Raw genomic sequence first — 22,171 nt, forward strand, 5'->3', positions numbered from 1 at the left:
TGGAAAGACTTCACAGAGAGGTGACAATGGAGATGAATGTGACAGCGTGTTGGAAGTCCTGCCTGGGCTTGGTGACAGAGGGGACGTGGGAGTTAAGGAAGAAGGAAGAGCTGAAGCTCATCATAGGAACAGAAATAGAAACATTTTGAAGGCAGACTCCAAGATAGGGGACATCACTGTCCTTCCCACATTTTCTGGCCTGGAGAACCTGAAGAATGTTGATGTCATGGGCAAAAAAGGAAAAAAAGAGGATAGTAAAGTTTAAAAATAATGGCTATGAAAACATTATGTGTTTTCATAATGTTTCACATTATGTTTTCACATAATGTTTTCATTATGTTTCACAAGCACTGTTAATACTGATGATAAACATAAGGGGTAGCTGCTTTTCCTATAATTCTCATTCTGTGGATGAAGAACTGAGAAAACACAGTGGGGATGCAGCAGAGTCAGAATGCAAACGGAGGCAGTGTGACTGTGGAGCCTGCACTCTTAAGCGCAAACTAAGCTACCTGAGGATGTCTGCTGCATGCAGGAAAAAGATGACTCTGAAGTAATTTCAAATGACAACAAGGTTTTGTTAACTACTTTTGCTTTAGCCCCAAGATACTTCCGCATCACATTATGAGTGAGGTATAGATTTCTTGCCAACTCCAAATAATAAAACCCACCAAACTTTGACAAATCCAGGGAGGTTCATTGTGATTGCTTAGCATGAAGCGTCTGCAAAGTGCAGTACAGGAATTGAATAGTCATTAGTCTTACAATACTTTTGTTGAGTTTCTCACAGCTGAGACTCTGGCAAAGTGTGCGAGAAGGGCAAGGTGAAAGATATAGAGAATTCTAGGGACTCCTGCTTCCCTAAAGTTCTTGAAAGAAATTACCAAAGGTTAAGAAGCGTTTTCTCAATAAGATAGTTTAGTACATCTGAAACCCAGGTAAGAAATATCCAACACAACTTAGCATTTGAACTATTATCTGCCCACCCAGAGATTCCATTAGGAAAACTATCACATGATGTAAGGGACCACATTTTGTGAAATTATTTGTTTCTATTTAGAAACAGGAAATCAAATGATTCTGAAAATGGGGTCAGTGTGGCGGCTGGTGGCTGCCATTATGGAGGAATCTTTTCCTGGGGTTATTCTTGGCCTCAGCCTCATCAAGGTACAGAAGGGACTGCAGGTAATTAATGTACTTGATTGCGGCTCTGAGGGTTTCCACTTTGCTGAGTCGTGTCTCCAAGTACTCCTCTGGCAGATGATGTCGGAGCTGGGCATAGCCTTCATTGACACATTTCACACGCTGCCTTTCCCGCTCATTCCTTTTCTGGATAAAGGCTGGCCTGTAGGAGTCTTCACACCTTCTGTAATTTGGATAAGGCATTGGGAAGGAGAAGGCGCAGGGTTCCCCATAATCTTCCATGATCAGAGAGTCACTGGAAAAAGGCAGCAATGGCGGGTCTTCAGAGTAAGGAGATGGCACTGGGCCCTCAGGGTACAGGTGGAACATGATCATGGGGTCCAGATAGAAGGACCTGGTCAGTGGCAAGTGGGTGGAATCAGAGGAGACAGGCAGTTTGTCTGGTAGATTGGAGTAGCTTCTATTGTCCATCGTTTCCTCTTTAGCCTGGAAACAGAACCAAGTTTATTAATTTGGCCAGATCAAAAGAGAGCAGATATCGACAGAGATTAGAGACTTTTCTGCTTTGATGAATAGTTTCTGAGCTCATTCTGAAAACTTGATGGGGTTACAACATTCTTTGGGTAGGATTTTTGATGGTACACAGAAACAGCATGAAATAACATTGACTTGCCTTGTGAGAAAGTTATTTCCTTTCAGTCCTTATGATTACAAGGATATATCTTTAGTCTGATGAGAGTGTGTTTTCCATACTACTAGAATGCTTTCTAATCCTCCTCAGATGGAAGCCTTCAACAGGAATAGTATCTAGTAGAATCTAATAATATTTTACTATTAATTTCTATTTATTGTGAATTATACTGATTTCACATTTACAGTAGTGATACAAAGTCTCTTTTAAAAATAAAGCTACTTGAGTAAAAAATGTAAATTGATTTACAGAAAAATAGTAAGTAAATAGCAGTACAGGTGGAACACTAATATAATGAAGATTGTGAAGGTGTATGCAAATACTGATGTTTGGGAAACACTGAAACACCACGATATTCAAATACGTGTTGGAGAAATTACAAACTAGTTAGTGATCATGCAACCTCACAGGCATAGCCTTCTTAAACGATACCTGATATGCCGGGGGCAAAACTGAAAATAAAAATAAAAAAGGAATCATTTGCTCTTAAAAATTCACTGTAAGATTCCCTTAATGAGAAACTCCCCTAACACATTTAAAACATGGTCAATTAACATATTTTTACTTAGAACTTTAAATATATTAAGTGCATCTGTATTTAGGGTTTTTTTTCCATGGAACTTAAAGTATAATACTCTAAGATGTCTCATATCAACACATTCCCTTCTTCTGAATAGGCCTGCATCCAGCTTATTTATTACACTACCATTACTTTTTGCCTTTGACTGTAATAATGTCACAACGGATTTCACAGGAACATTACAGTGTAACTAGTTAACTGGAAGTCAAGGAAGTGCTGTAGGAAAAGAGCGTTTTTCTTTCAGTCATTAACATTCTCAAGTTTCAATCTTGGCTTTGCCTCTTCTTAGCTGTGTGTCCTTAGGCAAATTTCTTAACCTTTCTGAGCTCTGGCTTATTCCTATGTCCAACTGAGATATCAACTATTCTGCAGGGTGGCTGTGAGGATTAAATGAAAAAAAAAATACATAATGCACTAGGTATTAGTTCTTTTCCTGTTTCGTTTCTTAACAGATGAATACTTGTGCAGCATCCCTTTCTCACCTGCACCTTATAGAAAACCTGGCCTATATTTTCCCTAACACTGGAAAATCAAACATTGATCTATCCAAAGCACATCTGTTGAGATGAAGAACATACCCAAAATGGAAAAGGAAAAGCCACATGAAATCTAATTTTGGGCTTTCAGAAAAGAAGGAAAGGTGGCTTTCTTTTTCCACAAAAAACCCAGCCCTAATGTTTAAGGGCAAGATTAGGTAAACACTGGCACTTGTTTCTCTACCTGAGAAAAACAAAACTCTGCAGGCTGCACTATGTAATGACAGGAGCAGTCTCTAAGCACCAGAAGTCAAGTGCAATAAAGTGTATTACAATTCTTGTGAAAAAACCTAACCTATCAAGTATGGTTACAGAAAAGACAAATGACTCTGGAACCAGAAAGAGCGGTAGGGGATGGGGGATAGCGGATGAGGGGTGGGAAATGTGAGTGGTGGGGAGGGTTATAATGTCATGGTGAAAAAGGCTGAAAAAGGAATAAATGCCAGGAAAAGCTCTTCCTAATAGAAGTGTGGTGGTGAGGGAATGAGATAAGTGCCATAGGTCCAATTAAAAATCAAAACAGAGGAAATGAAAGATTCCAAATTACTGATCCAATGGCCTAAAATAACTAACATAAAATGAAAATCTCTGGATTACAAACTAGCCAAGATTCTGTCAAAAAGAAAAAGTTGCTGAGAAAAAGAGTTGGGAAATTCTCGAGCCAAGAATTCTAGAGGGTAAGAGATAAAGGATGTGTATAGCAGAAGTTGGGAGATGATGGCACAATGGGTATGGAGCCCCTATTACTACATTTCTGAGAACATCAGCACCTTATTTCTGCCTATAGCTAACGAGCCAGAACTGATACAACAGGGTTCCAAAAAGTAAAGCAGATGTCATCAAAGCTAATTACACACAGAATTCTTTCGGTATAGTTCATCCTGACTGATAATTTTAACAATATCTTAAGCCTTGACCCAGATGAAATCTGAGTAATTTGTATACACAACAGGTAATTAATAGTTTCTAGGTTTTAACAAGACGTTGCATAATTCTTGGAAAAAGAGCCTGGTGTCTTTGGAGACACACTGATGAGAAAGCCTTTTCTATTGAGCATTTCCAAAAAGTTCACCAATCAATGTAGCAGCATTTAAATGATCCTTTTTTCAAAGAAGAAAATTTAACAACAGTGATAGAATGAAAAAGGCAGTAGCGAAGAGGATCAAGATAGGAAGTCTAGTGGCAGCTGGACATGTTTGTAGACACTGAGTAAAGGTTTTAAAAGAGAGCCACACAGGCTGTTAAGTGCTGTGGCTCCAAAGCCAGATACACGCATAGCTAACAAATGCACCTGCCTTTTAGGGAAAATCTCAGGTGTCTGTCTTAGAACTCTTCTGGGAAATAAATGATGAGGTCTTAATGATAAAATCCTAAGAGATTCTGGATGCTCTGCTGAGCATAAAAGCTTCAACTTTCTGAGACATTACAAATATCTAGCATGGAAAAAACAAAAAGCTACAACTGCACATATAATTGAATTACTGAACGTTAGGCCTAGAGAAACCTTAGAAATCCTCTTATCCAATCTCTCATAATTGTTGCAGAGCTAGTAGCAGAGCAGAGGTCAGAACCTAAATCTCCTGACTTCCAAACCCAAAAACACTTTCCGCTCCTCCAGATGACTGAATCATCAGCAAAACTGACTCTTTCAACATATAAGCATATTTGATAGTTTAAGATAATGGAATAATCAGATAGCTGAAAAAATTCATCATTTATCAACCGTGCCTAGGGATTTTCTTAAAAACCATGTTTTTATTCTCCCCCATGGGCCACTCTGGAGAAGAGTCTCTTACCTGAATTTTGTTGCCGAGAGGCTGTACTTTGGGCTGAGTCAGACTTAAACTGATTTATAGGTGATCATTTAGTAACAACATGCAAAATAGCTTACAGTTAAACAGAACTGCTCAGTCTGGTTTATCTGTTTTCTCTACCTAATATGTAGATATGACAACATACAACAAAACTAAATAGAAAGCTTTGCTTGCAAAATTGGACTCTTGTAACAAATTCTTTTATAAAAAGAATGCCCCCCCATTTATCTGAGTTATATAATCTTATATCAAAATTATTTATGGAAAATATCTTTAAGTAATAATCTCATAATGTGCAAATATTCGCCAATATTTTTAAAACAGAGATTAAGGCCATAACCAGGAAGCTCAGTATGAACCTCCATTTTATTATATATCTATTAAAATTTTTTTCCTTCTAAATAAACTATTTTTCAGAGCAGTTGCAGATGCACAGCAAACTGGGCAGAAAGTACATAGTTCCCATTTACCTCCTACTCTTACATATATGCACATTCTCCTCTACTACCAATAAGCCAGCCCCAGAATGATATATTTGTTACAAGTGATAAACCAATACTGACACATCATTATCACTCAAAGCCCATGGTTTACATTACGGTTCACTCTTGGTGTTGTGCAATTCTATGGAATTTGACAAATGTATAATGACATATTATATACTGATTTTTTTTTTACTCCATAGTTTTGCCTTTTTCAGGATGTCATATAGTTGGAATCGTATAGTAAATAGCCTTTTCAGATTGGCTTCTTTCACTTAGTAATATTTATTTAAGGTTCCTCCACATATTTTTGTGGCTTGATAGCTCATTTCTTTTTAGCACTGAATAATATTCCATTGTCTGAATACCATATGATATCACTTACATGTGGAATCTAAAATATGACACAAAGGAACTTATCTATGAAACAAACAGACACACAGACATAGAGAACAAATTTGTTGTTGCCAAGGGGGAGGGGAGTGAGGGAGGGATGGATTGGGAGTTTGGGATTAGCAGATGCAAACTATTATAATATAGAATGGATAAACAACAAAGTCCTACTGTATAGCACAAGGGACTATATTCAATATCCTGTGATAAACCATAATAGAAAAGAATATGAAAAAAAGTTTTTCAAAAATTATTTTTATTGTTACATTTCAAAGAGGACATAGGAAGAAAAAAGCCAGTTATCCAATAACTGCTATACCTTTCAGAGGGAGGCAACTGGAACTCCAGTGCTAGTTCAAAGCTGTACACACTACAGCTCAAACAGCTGCCTCTCAACCTGACTGGAGATGCTGACAAATATGTGTACGTCATCAATCCAGGGAGGCTTGGGTTTAAAAGAAAATTTCTTTATTGCAAGTGTCCAAGTCCTTAGGATTCATCCTTAAAGATACTAGAAGAAGATGAGAAAGACCACACACCAAGACTATGTTTATTCATTAGAGTAAACTAGTGAATGGCCACTTTGTTCTAGGATGCATTGCATCAGACATCACAGTACATGAAGAAAATCTGCATCTTATGAAGAGCCACCAGGCATTTCAGATCCAATTTACCATGAAGTGCAGCCACAGGCCAACCAGATGTCCAGATAATATAGTCAGTGCAAAATTCAAATAGGTAAGTCAGGGCTTTGATGAGGCTGGCAGACTTCAAAATATAAATGAAACTTGAAAATAAAAGGCAAAGTCTATTTACAACGATTGTTTAGTAAAGTGACTTGAGAAAAGTTATGTTAAGCACTTCCCACGTATCCCTCCCCTACTCTGCCAAAAACAAAAACAAAAACAAAAAACACCACACAAAAACCACCCCTGAAAATTATCTTGAAAACCAAATTAAAACTGTGTGGTAAAAAAGAGAGTGCTTTTTCCAGGTAAAGGACTTCAAGATAATTTACAGGCAGACATATTTTTATTAGTAAAAGTCACAAATAGGAAAAGGCTAACGTTGTTTGAGGCATGTGCTTTAAAAAATGCCTCCACTAATACATTAACAAGAAAAGAAAATACCAAGCATGTTTTTGTTTCCAGTTTCGAATTTTCCAGCAAGAGTTAGTGAAATCAACAGGGCATTAACACAAAACCCAGGAAAACTCAGTCAATTTTTTCCCATTGTCTGCCTTATTTCTTTCTAGTCACCTTGAATTCGATTCCCAATTAGCTGAGGACAACATGACGGTCAAAGACGGATTTTCGCTGCTCTTGAACTTGAAGCTTCCAACGCTGCTGGGCATACTCTACTTTATTCAGCACATTGGCTCGACTGCGGGAGCGGGCCAGCACATCGTGGGCATTTGCAAAAGGCTGGTGATCCTGAAAGTCCAGGAATGGAGAACATCAGACAGTATGGTCCATGTAAAACACACACACACAGTTATCCAGCCACGGAGATAGGAGCAGCTGGCCTTTTCAAACAGACCATCTAATTTGGCCAAGCACTCTTAGGCACTCAACTACCAGAAGCAGGATGAACTCAACTACAGAAATAGTTGGTTCAAGTAAAATAAGCGATGAGGAGGTATTTGTGCAAAGTTCCCATGAGTCACCATTTCCAAAGACATTCCCTTAAGAAGTTGGGATCAAGACAAAGACAGTGGTCATTTACGTTAAAGAGAAGCCCGTCTTGATGAGTGGTGGAAAGAAAATCTATTTTGCATGTTAATATCTATATGTTACAGATACAGAAAGTGGGGCTTTTCCTTGTTTTATTCAATACTATATAGCTAATCTGTGGCTGAGGAAACTCCTATCTTTTAATTTCCTGACTCCCATTATATTAGAATTTTTACTTGCCAGCTTGGGGCCACATTCATCCTGGGAGATGAGTTGACTGGATCCTATCTTGGTTGGTTTCCATCTCTTCTTATGCCCTCAACACCTACATTTCCCCCCTTCCCCAATCTGTAATGAACAGAGACATAGCTCAAGTGCTACAATTACCCTCTAGTGCTAAGGACAGTAAGGAATTATTACTTCAGCATTTCTATTTGGTAAAGACTTGAATCTTTCATTGCTAAGCACACAGTAGCTTCCATGTTAGCTGCCGCATTAGGAAAGAGGCCATTGAAGGGTCACCCAGGTATCTGTAGAAAACGAACCTGTCCTGGTCAAAGTAAACCAAAGCCACTGATGTTTGTAGTCATTACACAGGAAACCACCATGCTTATCTATCTATGCATGAGATATAAACACAGCTGCCTAAATGACAAAAGGCATTCAGTACTAATTTATTGCTTTTGTTTGCCTTTTCCTTGATCTCTTTTTCCTGAACCTGGGTTAGCAAAGCTCCTAAATGTTCCAACATAGGATAAAAGTCACAAGTCAGACCTCTTAAACTTCGCCTCTCAGAAAGAAACAATATTGTTTTGCATGTTTGCAAAAGCTCTATTATATACCCAGGGCAGCAGTCAGCGTGTCTATGGAAAGCTATACATAACTGCATAACTATATATATAAAACTATAACTAAACAGTGTTTTAACACCTGGTCTTCTTTTTAGAGCAAGATATTTATATAATGTCAACATTTCAAAGACATCAAAGAGTTTTCTGTAAAGAATCTATCCCTGCCTTCTTTACCAAAATTGCTTCAACTTTTCACTTAATTTAGGTAATATCTTGTACAAACCCCATTCTTTTTTTAACCTTACAAATGAAAATAATAAAAACAATTCCACAAAGTTCAAATGTTTCAAAGATGTAAGAAAGAACATTAGGAAAGAGGAAGGCAGCTAATGTTGTTAGATTACTTTATTTCCCATGAGGAAATAAACCGATCCAAGGTCATCTAACAAATGAGCACAAGCACAAGTCTTAGCTTCCCTAAACGTGACTTGGTGTCATATCTTACCACACTGATTTTGTTCAGGTAGATTAAAATGACACTATCCGAATATGGTGCTTCAGTGAACTTGTATATAAAACATTATTACCATTGGTTTGTTTTGACATAAACAAGACTGGGAAGAAGGATGTACTTTACCAGCAGAGTGCTTCTCAATTTCATAGTCCTGTTATCTACTCTTCAAGGTAGGGAGAGAAACATCTTCTTAAGGAACAAATTTAAAGGACTAAACACACAGTTAATCCTTCTGGCCTATTCTCCATCCATCAGAACAAGACTGAACTAGCTGCTCATAGTCATGGATGCCAGGAGAATGCAAATAGAGATTTACTCTTTATATATGTTTGCACTTTTTATACCTGATAAAATTACAATAAGTACAAAACATGTTTTAATGTAATGCTTTGATAATAGCAATGATGTGTCGTGGATATATAACACAGTAACTATTGTGACTACTTGCAGTGAGCTTCTTAACTATTTGTGCTAACTCTCACTTGATTCAAAGTACTTTACACCCAACAAAAATGGAAAAAATTAAAACAGAATTTAACTGAGAATTTAACAAAAGCATGTATAAAGGCACATAAAGAGTGAAGAACTATCATCTTGGATTAGCAACAATTGTAGGAATTTAAATTGAACTTCTTTTTGAACGGAGTTGTTACCATAAATTCGTACCTGTGTTTAGAAAACCTCTCTCTGCCCAGAATCAATTTAACTGATATGCAAAAGTCAGCCAGGCCTCTCAAGACAATGTTCTCACATGATCGACATGCTCACAGAATCAATCTCTGGTGAACAAAATGGTTACTAAGCACATGGTCCCATCAAATGCCTTTCCTACATGTTTTTATCTATACATTTGTACATCCATTTCTTTTATGCTCTGTGTATTACATTAATATTGTCTATCCCTAAAATCAGGAACCAGATATTTAATGCTATAAGGGATGTAGTTTAAGTCACAGTTTCTGTCTCTGTGCCTATAATGAAACGGTTTAGGTGGCCTTTGATACATAACGTCTTCATATGTTAGTAGTTCTCACTGGGGGTGATTTTGACCCCCAGGAACATTTGGCAATGTCTGTGGGCATTTTTGATTGTCATGATTGGGATGAGGCTTCCAGTGGGCAGAGGTCAGGGATGCTATTAGATATCATGCAGTGAACAGGACAGCTCCCTACAACAAACAATCATCTGACCCAAAATATCAATGGGAAATGTTGTATGTGAATGAAAATTAACATGGGAACAGTATTTGAGACTCTAATTCTTCCTGATATGGAAAAGTTACTTGTTATGTGTTGGTTGAATTACTAAAGGAAGCAAAGGGAAAGAGGCAAAGAGAGGTATTTCTATGAAAGTTCTTCACAAAACAAAAATGAAATCTTGCTCAAATTAAGTTGAGTATTCAATATCGATATTCATGAGACAAGCAGGCTCTGTAATTATAACTTAAGCCATTCATTCGGGATCCCCTTTCTCATCTTTTACCAATGGGTCCACAAGCCATTCCAGAGTAAAAGGACTTTTGACTGTGATTGGCGAGGCTTTATCCTGGCTTTGGCTTTTGGAATTGATTCTTGACACTCTACTAAATTTTATTCACTTTAAGAAACATAGTTCAATAAAGTAATCCAAAATAAAAAGTAATTTCTAAAGAATATTATATATGTAATAATGAAATAGTGGAAAATTTGGAAACAAACCCAAACAGGATAATGACAAAACAAACAATATAATTCTCTAAGCCATACTGAATAACAAATTTGCGGACTATGTCAATTTCTCAAAGGTTTTGAGTGAAGTAATATTATTATATATACAAATATGAATGTGTTTTAAAGATAGGAAGAGAATCAGGAGTGATGGTTTTATTTTTCTCTAGAGTTAAAGATCACAGATTTTTTTAAAGAAGGAGGAAAATAGGAAATATAAAACATCAGCAGGTTATCAAGCTGTACTTCATTAAGTAAAGAACATTATGGTTTTCATGCTTCCCTTCACTAAAGCCTCTTTGCCTTTTAAAATATTTGGTGATGTTGACAGGAAAGGTGTTCAGGCAGGAGCCTAGGAAGAAGACTATCTCCGATGCTTTTCTCAATGTAAACAGGAAAAGGCAATGAAAATTGTGCCCTTGGTAGTGAAAGGCAAAGCCTTGTACAGCACACTCACCAAGGATCATCGGTCAAACCACCACATTTATGGCTTTACAGAGCAATTTCCTCATAAAGAGACATACACTAATATTAGAATTGTCTTTAGGTTCTCTGGTGCAGGATCTGCTCCAGATAGGGACATCTATTATGTAACTACTCTTTACATGCACTTTATATCAGATGATGACAGAGACTGGCCTTGAACACCTAGGGCATGCTAAGAACTTACCCCAACATCATCATCGCTCTGTATCAATTGTGAATGTCCAAATAGGCGTCTCTTCAGTATGGGCTCAACCAGAGTAAGATATACCATGTACAGAAGCAGAAGGCCCAAAATGGAGAGATAAATTATAATGGTAACCTAAAGGAAATTGAAAATAAGTTGTATCTCTGTTCAAGCCAAGAAATCTGAATTTTGTATAATAATGCTGAAGCCATAGTGAAGACTGATCTGTTAAGCATATAGGATTTCTATACAAACCAGATTCCAACATAAGAAATAAACTCAACTCTTCACCAAAGTATTATTTATAGAAAAAAAGGAAAGAAAGCATTTTGCCTTTGGGATCTTTTCACGAGTCTTCAAATTCCATCTTCACCTACTGCTAATCATTTGCACCACTGCTAGCACAGCAGTTCTCTTTTTTCACCTGAATACAGTGTCCTAGATTCAACAGCACTGCAGTCAAGACCACTTTCTGTTAGGATCCCTAACAGAAAATGTAATTCAGATGAATTTCAAGAGCATACTGCTTTAGATCAATTTAGATATACAAAAATACATTTTAGGCACATGATTTTCTTGAGATCTTAATTCGTGTGGTGTCAAGCAGTACAGTGTGACACCTCCCACTAGAATGGCTACAGTTAAAGACAGTCAATACCAAATGTTAGCGAGGATGTACAGAAACTTAACCCTCATATGTTACTGGTGAGAATGTAAAATGGTACAACTACTTTAGAATACAACCTGGCAGTCTCTTAAAAAATTAAATATAGGGCTTCCCTGGTGGCGCAGTGGTTGAGAGTCCACCTGCTGATTCAGGGGACACGGGTTCGTGCCCCGGTCTGGGAAGATCCCACATGCCGCGGAGTGGCTGGGCCCGTGAGCCACGGCCGCTGAGCCTGCACGTCCGGAGCCTGTGCTCCGCAACGGGAGAGGCCACAACAGTGAGAGGCCCGCGTTCCGCAAAAAAAAAAAACAACTTACCTCTCTTAGGAATCTACCAGAGAGAAAGGAAAACATACATCCACACAAAGACATGTATGCAGATATTGATGACAGCATTATTCATAAGAGTAAAAATCTGGAAATAAATGTCCATCAACTGATGACTGGATAAACAAAATGTGGTATGTTCATGTAATAGAATGCTATTCAGTAATAAGAAGGAATTAAGTACTGATACATGCTACAACATGAAGAGACATGTTTTTGAGGTCTGTGTGAAAGAAACCAGTCACAGAAGACCACATATTTTATGATTCCATTTATATGAAATGTCCAGATCTGTAGACACACAAAGCAGAATAGTGATTGTCTAGGGCTGGGGGTAGGAATGGGATTAACTATAAATGGTTATGAGGGATCTTTTTGGGGTGATGGGCATGTTCCAAGACTGGATTTTAATTTTATAATTTTTTTTTAGAAAGTTATCAGGGCCAATACCCAAAGTATTTATTTATTTTTATTTTTTGGCTGCGGGGCATGTGGGATCTTAGTTCCCCAACCAGGGATTGAACCCGTGCCCCCTGCATTGGAAGTGCAGAGTCTTAACCACTGGACCACAAGGGAAGTCCCTAAAACTGGATTTTAAAAATTGGTTTTAAATTTGCTAAAATTTATAAAATTGTACACTTATAATGAGTGACATTTGGGGTATGGAAATTATACATAAAAATTTTGTTTAAAAATAGAAAAGTACAATGATGGTTTCTCTATGGGACAGTACCCTGCTGGAGCAGGAGCTCTCCACAGGGTCAATCACAACAGGAGTCTTTGTAACTGGCATAGCTGAGCACCCCAGATTCCCCTGAGGCTTTTTTTTTTTTTTGCAACAGGAATGGGGACCTCCATATAAAAAAATTGGGGAGAAGAACTATTAGCCACCATAATAAAGTAACTGAACTCATTAGAGGTCCAAATTGTGATGAGTGATCTACATTCCATTTCCTATAAAAGATAAAGAAAGGAAATCTTAAAATCCAGAAGTGATGTTTTCTAGGATAGAGCAGTCACTCTATATATAATTTTTTCTAAGGGTTGAGAGGGCAGGAAGAAGAAGGTCTAATCATCCTGCTTTCTCACTAATCTTTGGCGTACATGGCCCGCAGAGAAGCTGGAATGTCTTTCTGGGAAATGCTAATTATACTTAGGACTTTTTTTGTGCCATTTCACATATCACATCTATCTAAGGTATCCTAATTAATGCACAAGGCATCTCAACGAGGCAGGCGGAGAGCAGGCCCATTGCTCCTTTTAGGGTGCGGGCTGGGGATGAGAAAGGAGGGGGTAAGAGGGTGCTGGGGAACAGGATGGAAGAGCAATAGTTTAGGTAACTAAATAGATTTCAAATGTCCAAAATTTTCTTTCTTGTCTAGATACCAACAAAAACTGTTCCAGAAGCAGAAAAGATGGATTATTGTTTTTTTACCTTGATCGTAACAGAACTTCTCTCCTCATATTTGCATTCACAGCGTAGACAGTATGCTTCTACATCAGGCCCCCGCACAGGCATGGGGTCCACAACATGAAGGCAATCGCTGGAAAAACAAAGATAAAATACTGCCTAAACCTAGCTGGATTTTCTACTTGCACTGATCAAACCTTTCCTGAAATCCGGAATAATCACTGAACTTTCCCAATGAAAGAATGAATATAAGGAACGAATAATCAGTAAAGGAAGGGAAATCATTTCCTCTCTAAACATTAGCAATTTGGTAAGCTTTAACAGTCTAAGAAACCATAAAGACACATATGTAGCAGCTATTTTCAAAAGTGCTATTTATAGTTAAAAATGGGAAAAATCCCAAATGGGACTGAAAACTACTTAGCAGATCAAGTCATATTTAGACTTGTTCATTTAGCAAGTAAAACTGCCTTAAATGATTTAAAGTGACCTGAAGCATTATTCAAATATGAGATTACCTCTTTTATGAATTAACTAATATCATCTAAACTGCCACAGTGTGGTATATGAATGGCTAATCACACATAACAGTTGGTAAATTATGAAACTCTAAAAGCTGAACACCAGAGTAAGAAACAATTACTTTTCTTAATGAGCAAAAGTCTATTTAAAAAGCATGGAGAAGTAGGATTAGGACAACAAAAATATTTTAAAATGAAAACACTACCTGGCAACAGTACCTAAAAATAATAACAGGCTGAATGTTTTTGTGGTTGGACGTTTATCTTCTCCCCATTTTCCAGGTCACTTATTTACAGCTTATGATAAGCAAGCCTAACCAAAAAATCTTTTTCCCAGAAATCTGTCAATTCTAGGAAATAATTAAATTCTTACTCTCCCCAGCTATTAAGAGCCCACTACCCTGATCACCTTCAGCAAAGGCAGGCAAAGCTTTGCTGTCCTCCTGCTGGCTGCTGGGCAGTTTCCCTCCCTCTTGTGCTCTCTCCCTTAGGCATGTCTAGCTGCCTCACGAACTCTACCACAGCATCCTGTCTCACTCCACCCACCTTCTTGAGGGCATCCAATGCTCCAGGCTGATTCTTTCCCTTTGCCCTATCAGAACGTACTTTTTTTGTGTTCTGTTCCCTCTGAGCTGTGGCATAAGAAAGAAAACCCAAAATGGCATAAATGATAAAAGTTCAGTCAGTTTTCCTTAACAGGTAATTTAATTTTAACAAAGGTAGTAATGAAAGAATAAGTCTCAACTGGCAGACTTTCAAATAAGAGTAAGGTCCCACAATTCACACCATACAAGTGTGTGATATTTGTTCCAAATGTACAGAAGACCAGGAACGTATCCAGCTGGATGCAGGCATAAAATAGGCAGAGGAAGCTAAATCCCACTGCAGGGGTATCTAGCTCAGAATCATAGAAGTCATCCAGCCCAGCACTCTCGGAGAGGTCACCTGTACAGGTCAGAGTAAAGTAATAGGTAAAAGGACCAGAATCCCGGGCTCCTGCCTCCTAGGACAGCCCCCCTGTATCTCTCTGAACCTCAGGAAAATGAGACTTATCTCCTACTTAGTTTTCTATTTCAGCTTCAGAAGCCTTAGTAACAATACTTAAGAATTACTTGGGGAATTTAAGTGTTGAGTATTTCTTTGGAAGTACAAATACAGTTTAATAACAAGGAGATTTTGAGTGCTGTGCAGGATGGGAGACGAAGCAGGAAGGTTGGTTCTGGCTGGCCACTCATTGTAAACACAGAACCCAGATACAGAACACAACCACTTCAGGAACTAGGCGACACCTCCCCCTAGTGCCAAAAGGAGGACATTATCAGCTTCAAATCACGCCTCAAACACAAACCAGAGAACTCAAAATTTTTCTTAAGTTAGACAGTATAGGTCAATGAAGAATTAAAGCTAACAACTGGACAAAATGGAGAGGCCAGGAGGTAAAAATATATACAGGGTCAGATAAGATATTGGAAGCCTCGCAAAGCCATAACATCTTGATTAGTCATAACTTGCCTACCCTTCTAAAGCCAGTTAAAAAACTTTCAGTGACATCTGTGAACCTATCCCTAGTAAAAGGCTAAGCTGCAGGAAGGAAGCAAGGGAGAGAGGGAAGAAAAATTCCAAAGCAAGCCTAGTTTTCAACTGTTTACTTTCAAAGCTCCCTATTTTCACCAATAACCAGGGATAAATGATATACGGTTCTCTGTGAACCTGGAAAAACAAAAAGTCAGTGAAAAGGTTAGTGCTAAACACTTGAATAGTGAGTTCATTTGCCACTCAAGTAACAGGCATCATATTCTATTACTGACAATAAACTGATTGTAAGTGCTCAATATATTTGGAAAATTTATAGGAATAACTTATTTGAGTTTTCTTTTCATATAAAGTAACTTGCTGATATAAAACCTAGAAGAATAGCTAAATCACTGTAGTATGAGACAATTTAAAGTAGAACACAAAAGCTCACAAGAAGTTCTCAAGAATATACTCACCAAATGTCGGATTGAACCTAAATGCACATCATGGGAAGAACAGACAATGACATCAGAAAAGCTAAACATGCTCAAAGCCTGCCTTTTTTTACTCAAAGTCAGCCTGGAATATTGTAACAGAATGAATTTAATTCTGCTTTCAAACTTTCGGGGCTATTTAGCTGTGAAATCGGGCACATGTGAAAGTACAGTACATTTGGAGCTATTTTTCTTCTAGGCCTATCCTGGCAACCTTCCATTACAAACCATAAAACGTCCCAGTCCAGAGTAAGGAGCCCACCTATCCTGCTACAAAATAACTGCTTCCCAATCATTTTACGGCACATGTAGAAAAAGCTATTATTTGTAAGGTCCACTGGGATAAACAGAGAAGGCTGCTGGTGGCTAGCTAGTCAGGATCCCAGTCATCACAGGCCTACTTGATTATATGCCAAGGGCTGAAGGGATCAATGACTTGGCACACCTATAACCTATTAATAGCACACCAATTGGTAAACTCTGATATTCATGGCTCATTCCCATTCCTTCCTGAGCCTGCTGACACTTTTAAACATAGTCTCCTATATCTGACAAGATATCATCAAAACCTACAAATTGTAAAAGCTCTGACCCAGATAAATGAGGCTTGCTTACCTTCCACTGAGAAGCAAGAGGGAGGACCAAAATTTAAGGGGACACAGAAGGGTAGCTATGGGTAGTTTGGGTGCCACAAACTCAGCCCCATCCCAATGTAAAAGCCTCCCTGCCTGGGGATTTTGGCTACATTCTTTTAGGCCTACATCATGCACTCAGGGCCTTACTCTCACTTTTTCAAATAGAAATGGAATTCAACACTTTTGCTTAAAGAGAAAACAATACATTGGATGAATATCCAGGGCTAACAGTGGCAACCAAAGAAAGAAATTTGACAGGTAATTCAGTAATCCAGAATACTTACCAGTCTTTTTGGGATATGTTCTTATTATAAATACGCCCAGAATTATCTTTATAGGGAGGACAGATACATTTACATCGGACATCCTCAGAATTCTATAACCAAAATAGAAACTTGTTGACAGTTTATCATCAATATTTTTAAAAACTGCAACTTACACATTGTGCTAAGCATCCCCGCCAAGTATTCTAAAACCATTCATTTAAAATTTTAAATAACTGTGGGATATACAAGTTTTTAAAAGCCATTGGTAATGCTAATGAATGATTATATACTACATAAAATTATTTTGAAATAACATCTAGTATCTGTGACTTGTTAATCACATTTTTGTGTCACATGACAATCAAACTGTGCTAATGTTATCACCATCTACCTGCTAGTAGAAAGACGAGGTAGACAGACAGCTGCGCCTGCAGATAAGAATGCTGATTACAGAAGGATGGGGAAATATCAAACTAAAAATTACTCACAAAACAAATCACAATTCTTCTACTCACCATCCTTCCACCCTTTGGTAGAAAGGTATTGCTATGGATAAAATGGGTTGGGCCAGAGTCCTATAGAACGGATGAAGTTTTGGAGGCACTTAGCTACAATTAGAAAGGAAGTACTGGGTTGGCCAAAAAGTTCGTTCGGTTTAAAGTAAAAATAAAACACATCTTCTTCATTTTCACAGAGAACTTTATTGAACATGTCCACTAACCGAACGAACTTTTTGGCCAACCCAATACATAAGGGAAGTAGTGTGAGTGTAGCTGAGATCAGTTTGGTCTACCCTTCCCAGGAAACTTTGCTTCTAATCCCTGGGAGACAGAGAGGACAACTACTGATAAAGCAAGTTTCAAGAAGTGGAGGAAGGGGTGACTAAATTTATGAATAGAGGGAGTAGGAGATGCTTCCCCAACAAAGGGGAATCTAATCTGAGAAGGCAGCAGCTCATTAGTCTCCAGAGGACCAGGTCCAAAACTCCTATATATGGTGGTATATCTGGCAGAGTTGCTAATTCATTTACTCATTGAGCAACTACTTAGTGAGCATCTGTCCTGTGCCAGAACTTGTGTACAATGAGGTGGATTCAGATAAGTGTGAGACATGGTTCCTGCCCAGAATTAGGACATGCCCAAGTAAAGGAGACTGACAAGTACATGGTTACAATATACCACTTAGAGTGATGACAGAAGATATGCAGAGGGTGCCAGCAGTGTTTTGAAAGTCAGGAGACTTGCCGCTGCCCCTGTTTCTGGAGGGACATAGGGAAGATTTCAAAAAGAACCCTTGACCTAAACAACAAGGATCTATTGTATAGCACAGGGAACTAAACTCAATATCTTGTAATAACCTATAATGGAAAAGAATCTGAATTACTTTGCTGTACACTTGAAACTAACATAGCACTGTAAATTAACTACATACTTCAATAAAAAAAGAACCCCTGACCAAAACCCCCCGATCTGTATACTTGTCACCCATCTTTCCCAGCCCCTATATTTAAAGGTATTATAGAGTAAAGCTCCAACTTAAAAAAGAAAAATGTCATTCTGTTTTCCCATCACATTAATGTGCAGGCCATCTGTTTTCCCTAGTAATGAGCTAGCTCATCAAGGACAGGTCTGGAGGGTATGGGCACGAAGGGGACTAGATAGCAGCATGAGGGGGACCAGAAGGGCCAAGAAATGGAGCAGGGGAGAAGGCCACAACCTCACCTCTCCTGTAGTTTGGATCCTCCCTTACCCTCTAAATTATCAAGAAGAGAGAAGGCAAGAAAGGGGCCAGGAGGTCCTGGAGGGAGTCAGGTGAGGATATGAGGCCAGTGAGAGAGACTCCTGTAGGTCGTATTGAGAAGGAAGGCTGCCAGGAGAAGTAAGTTCCCACAGTGGGAAGGGATGAGTTCAGGGGTGAGTTGAGAGGAGTTAGTTCCTAAGAGGGAAGACAGCTGTGAGATGCGGGCTTCCTATCATTTTGGCCTGGGGAATTGGGGCAGTGGTCTGTGAAGCCGGTGGAGGGCGGCGGTGGACTGTCAGAGCTCAAGTGTATTAAGTTAAAGGCTCTTAGAGTTGGAAAGGCTGTCAAGTTTGCGGGAGCGGGGGTGCTGTCGGGGCTGGGAAGGGAAATTCAAGGAGGCGGAGATGCTGTCCCGACTCTGGGCGCCGTCAGGGCCGGGTGGGGCTGGGGCGGGGTGTCAGCTCCGCGGGTGGGAGGGGTGCGGGCGGGGACCGTCAGACAGCTGGAGCAGGGAAGGCTGGACTGCTCCCTGGCCGTCGGGAGGGTTCCGGGTGGTAGTCAGGGCTGTGAAGCTAGGGGTCGGGCTGTCAGGGATGGGAGAGGACTTGGGTGGGACGCAGGTGGACAAGGCCGGAGGCAGGGGAAGAGCTCCGGTCTGGGGCGAGCGCGGGGCGGGACTCACCTTGGCGGCGTCCGACAGCTGCACTAGCAGCAGCACCGAGAGCGCCAGGCAGGACAGGCTGAGCATGGAGCCGAGACGAAGGAGGCCGGCCCACAGGGTCGCCATCGCTGCCAGCCCCAGCAGTCCCCACAGCCGGAGCCCCCGAGACCTGCTCTCGGTCGGGCTCCGGCTCGGGCTCCGGCTCTTCCGCCCGCACTTCCGTCTGGGCCCTCGCGTCACGGGCCGCGCCGGGTCAGCTACGAAAAGCATTCGCCCCGGAAACGGTTCCCGGTGCGAAGGCCGGGAGGCTGCGCGGTGCCCCAGGAGCAAAGGCGGCCTCTCGGGGGCGCAGCGTGGGTCCGGCGGAGCTTTGAGGTGATAGGCCATCTTTCCCCGGCACCGAGGCTGCGGGGCTGTGGGCCGCCAGTGCACTAGCAGGTCCTCCAGCCCAGGGAGGACCCCCACCCCCACCCCCCAGCAAGCCCGGGCTGTCAGCGGGGGGGCGGGGCCAGAGCGACCCCTGCGAGGCCGGAGCAGTTCGTTGCCGGACCCAGAGTGAGCCTAATAAGCCCCAGGAATTGCTGAGAGGCGGCCCGTCCCGGCCGGCGCCGGCGGGGCGGGTGTGAGGCGTGGGGACAGGTATGGGACTGGCCGAGCCATCGCTTCCCGGGATGCCCACCCCCAGTCAGAGGGTCGAGAGGTCCTCTCTGGCACTTTGGGTACTGACCTGCGGCCCACTCGCATCCCGGACCCCACTCCTCGCGAAGTTGCTAACAGTCTGTGAGCTGCCTTCTTGGGTGTGGCCTCCGTTTGGGGCTCCCCGCTTGCCTCCCACTGGGGGTCTGACCGCCTAAGCCCAGCCTGCCGCCAGGAACTGGGAAACAGCGGAGGGGCTGGGCTGGGCCAGGCCTGCCTCCGGAAGGTGTGGAGTTGGCGAGAGAACCGCCCTAGTAGCCTCCTCCGTCCACGATTCCAGAAGGTGGGGGATCGCGGCGCTACAATCCTATTCAAGGTGGCTGGTCCCCTAAGTCAGAAGCCGGGGAGCACTGACCCATCCTTCCCAGAGCGGGTCATCCTGAAGGGTAATTTAGGATAACCTTGGAGATGGCATAGTGTCTCCAATTAAAATATTTTTCAGTTAGTAGAGACAGTGGGGTTGTAGTGGAAAGGATGCAGGGGCTCATCATAACTTCTACGGATTTTTTGAATGACCTTGGTCCAAACACTTCCCTTTTCTGGTCTCAGTATGAGGTGACTGAACTCTTACCTATGGATTTCAAATTCTGCTTTCATGGAATACCCCGTGTTTCCTTTCTCTAAGCAAAACTCAAAAGGTGGTCTTTTCCTAGTTTGTGGAAATGTTTAATTAACGGATAGAATTTTCTCAATATTTTTCTCCCATGTGATTCTTGTTGATGCTAGACTCTAACACAAGGTGTCTGATGCTACGCCAAATATTTTTAGCCCCTTTCAGTCCCACATGGCAAGTGGTTCCCGGTCCCAACCAGAACCAGAATGGCAGGACTAGATGACTTTTCACCAAGGCCCCTCCAGGCTGCCTTCTGAAGATGCTGTTACGTTAGTTAATTATCAGGTTTTCTTAGCGGGTGTCCTGCTGGCCAGAGGACAATCTGGAGACACCAGGGGTCAAATGTGTCTGACTGTGATGCACTTGTGGATTTGTGATTGCTAAAAGCTGTCTTATCAGCAAGTTTGAGATCAGTTTTGGGTTAGTTGTCTAGGTCTAGCATCTGAAGGGAGTGATTACTCTTTGGCTGAAACCTCACAGGCCTTCCCGTTCTTCAAAATTGTTCTCAGGGCCTTGACTCGGGGTACAGAGACCTAGAGGAAATATATAATAGTGCCTCACCAAGTACACTCAGTCTGGGCAGAAGTTTAGAGTTACACTGTCAGATATTGTAGTCACTAACCACATGTGGCAATTGAGCACTTGAAGTGTGACTGAATTGAGATATGCTGTAAGTGTAAAATATACTGAATCTTGGGCTTCCCTGGTGGCGCAGTGGTTAAGAATCTGCCTGCCAATGCAGGGGACACGGGTTCGAGCCCTGGTCCGGGAGGATCCCACATGCACGGAGCAACTAAGCCCGTGTGCCACAACTACTGAGCCTGCACTCTAGAGCCCGCGAGCCACAACTACTGAGCCCGTGTGCTACAACTACTGAAGCCCATGCGCCTAGAGCCCATGCTCTGCAACAAGAGAAGCTACCGTGATGAGAAGCCTGCGCACCGAAGAGTAGCCCGCTGCAGCTAGAGAAAAGCCTACGCACAGCAACGAAGACCCAGTGCAGCCAAAAAAAAAAAAAATATATATATATATATATATATATATACTGAATTTCAAAGACAATATGAAAAACAAAATATCTCAATAATGTTTTTATATTAAGGTTGAAATATTTTGGATGCATTAGGTTAAATGTTATTAAAATAATTTCACTTGTTTCTTTTTACTTCTTAAATGTAGCTACTAGAAAATTTAATATTTATATTAGATATAGCTGTTCTAGAATATAGGATGTTGCTGCCTTGAGTAGAGTGACTGTAATAAGATGGTTAGTTGCCTGGCTAGAGTCTGAATGAAGACTCAGGCCTGGGTAAGGAGAGGGGTGACAGAGTTGAACTGGCACAGCTAGAGCCAAAGGTTTGAGGTTGGGGGGGTATATGTCACTAAACAAGGAATGTAATTCCAGGTGACACAGTGGAAGTGGAGGAGTCAGTTCTTGTTCTGCCCTGCTCATGCCTAGATAACTCTTACTTTCCCCTTAGGTCAGGAGTCTCTTCAACTAGAAAGCCTTCCCTGACTTAGGTGCACTTCCATCTGTATTTGTGCAGATCTGTTTCCAAACTTAACCCATTAGGATAAAATTATGTTTTCATATCTGCCTCTATACTCCCAACCTCCATCAAAATTTTGCAAA

General features: G+C 40.8%; 2 protein-coding genes across 5 annotated transcripts; both read right to left on the reverse strand.

Moving 5' to 3' along the window:
* Window positions 1–676: 676 nt before the first annotated feature.
* On the reverse strand, window positions 677–1,614 carry ASCL3 (achaete-scute family bHLH transcription factor 3). Its single transcript, XM_004332411.4, has one exon. The coding sequence runs from the start codon at window positions 1,612–1,614 to the stop codon at window positions 1,093–1,095; it is 522 nt and encodes a 173-aa protein (XP_004332459.2). The 3' UTR covers window positions 677–1,092.
* Window positions 1,576–20,074, reverse strand: TMEM9B (TMEM9 domain family member B). 4 transcript variants are annotated; one of them, XM_019948160.3, is made up of 6 exons: window positions 19,251–20,069; window positions 16,847–16,938; window positions 13,422–13,530; window positions 10,994–11,128; window positions 6,899–7,072; window positions 1,576–1,629 (listed from the first exon to the last, which is right to left on the reverse strand). In XM_019948160.3, the coding sequence occupies exons 1-5, from the start codon at window positions 19,614–19,616 to the stop codon at window positions 6,917–6,919; spliced, it is 858 nt and encodes a 285-aa protein (XP_019803719.1). In that variant the 5' UTR covers window positions 19,617–20,069; the 3' UTR covers window positions 1,576–1,629; window positions 6,899–6,916. The 4 variants fall into 4 exon arrangements, with proteins under 4 accessions (XP_019803719.1, XP_019803721.1, XP_033718399.1 ...); XM_019948161.3 differs by lacking the exon at window positions 1,576–1,629 and adding an exon at window positions 6,091–6,426 and having other exon boundaries at window positions 19,251–20,074; XM_019948162.3 differs by lacking the exon at window positions 16,847–16,938 and having other exon boundaries at window positions 19,251–19,397.
* Between the last annotated feature and the right edge of the window lie 2,097 nt (window positions 20,075–22,171).

This window comes from Tursiops truncatus, chromosome 8 (assembly GCF_011762595.2).
Source record: "Tursiops truncatus isolate mTurTru1 chromosome 8, mTurTru1.mat.Y, whole genome shotgun sequence".
Taxonomy (NCBI): domain Eukaryota; kingdom Metazoa; phylum Chordata; class Mammalia; order Artiodactyla; family Delphinidae; genus Tursiops; species Tursiops truncatus.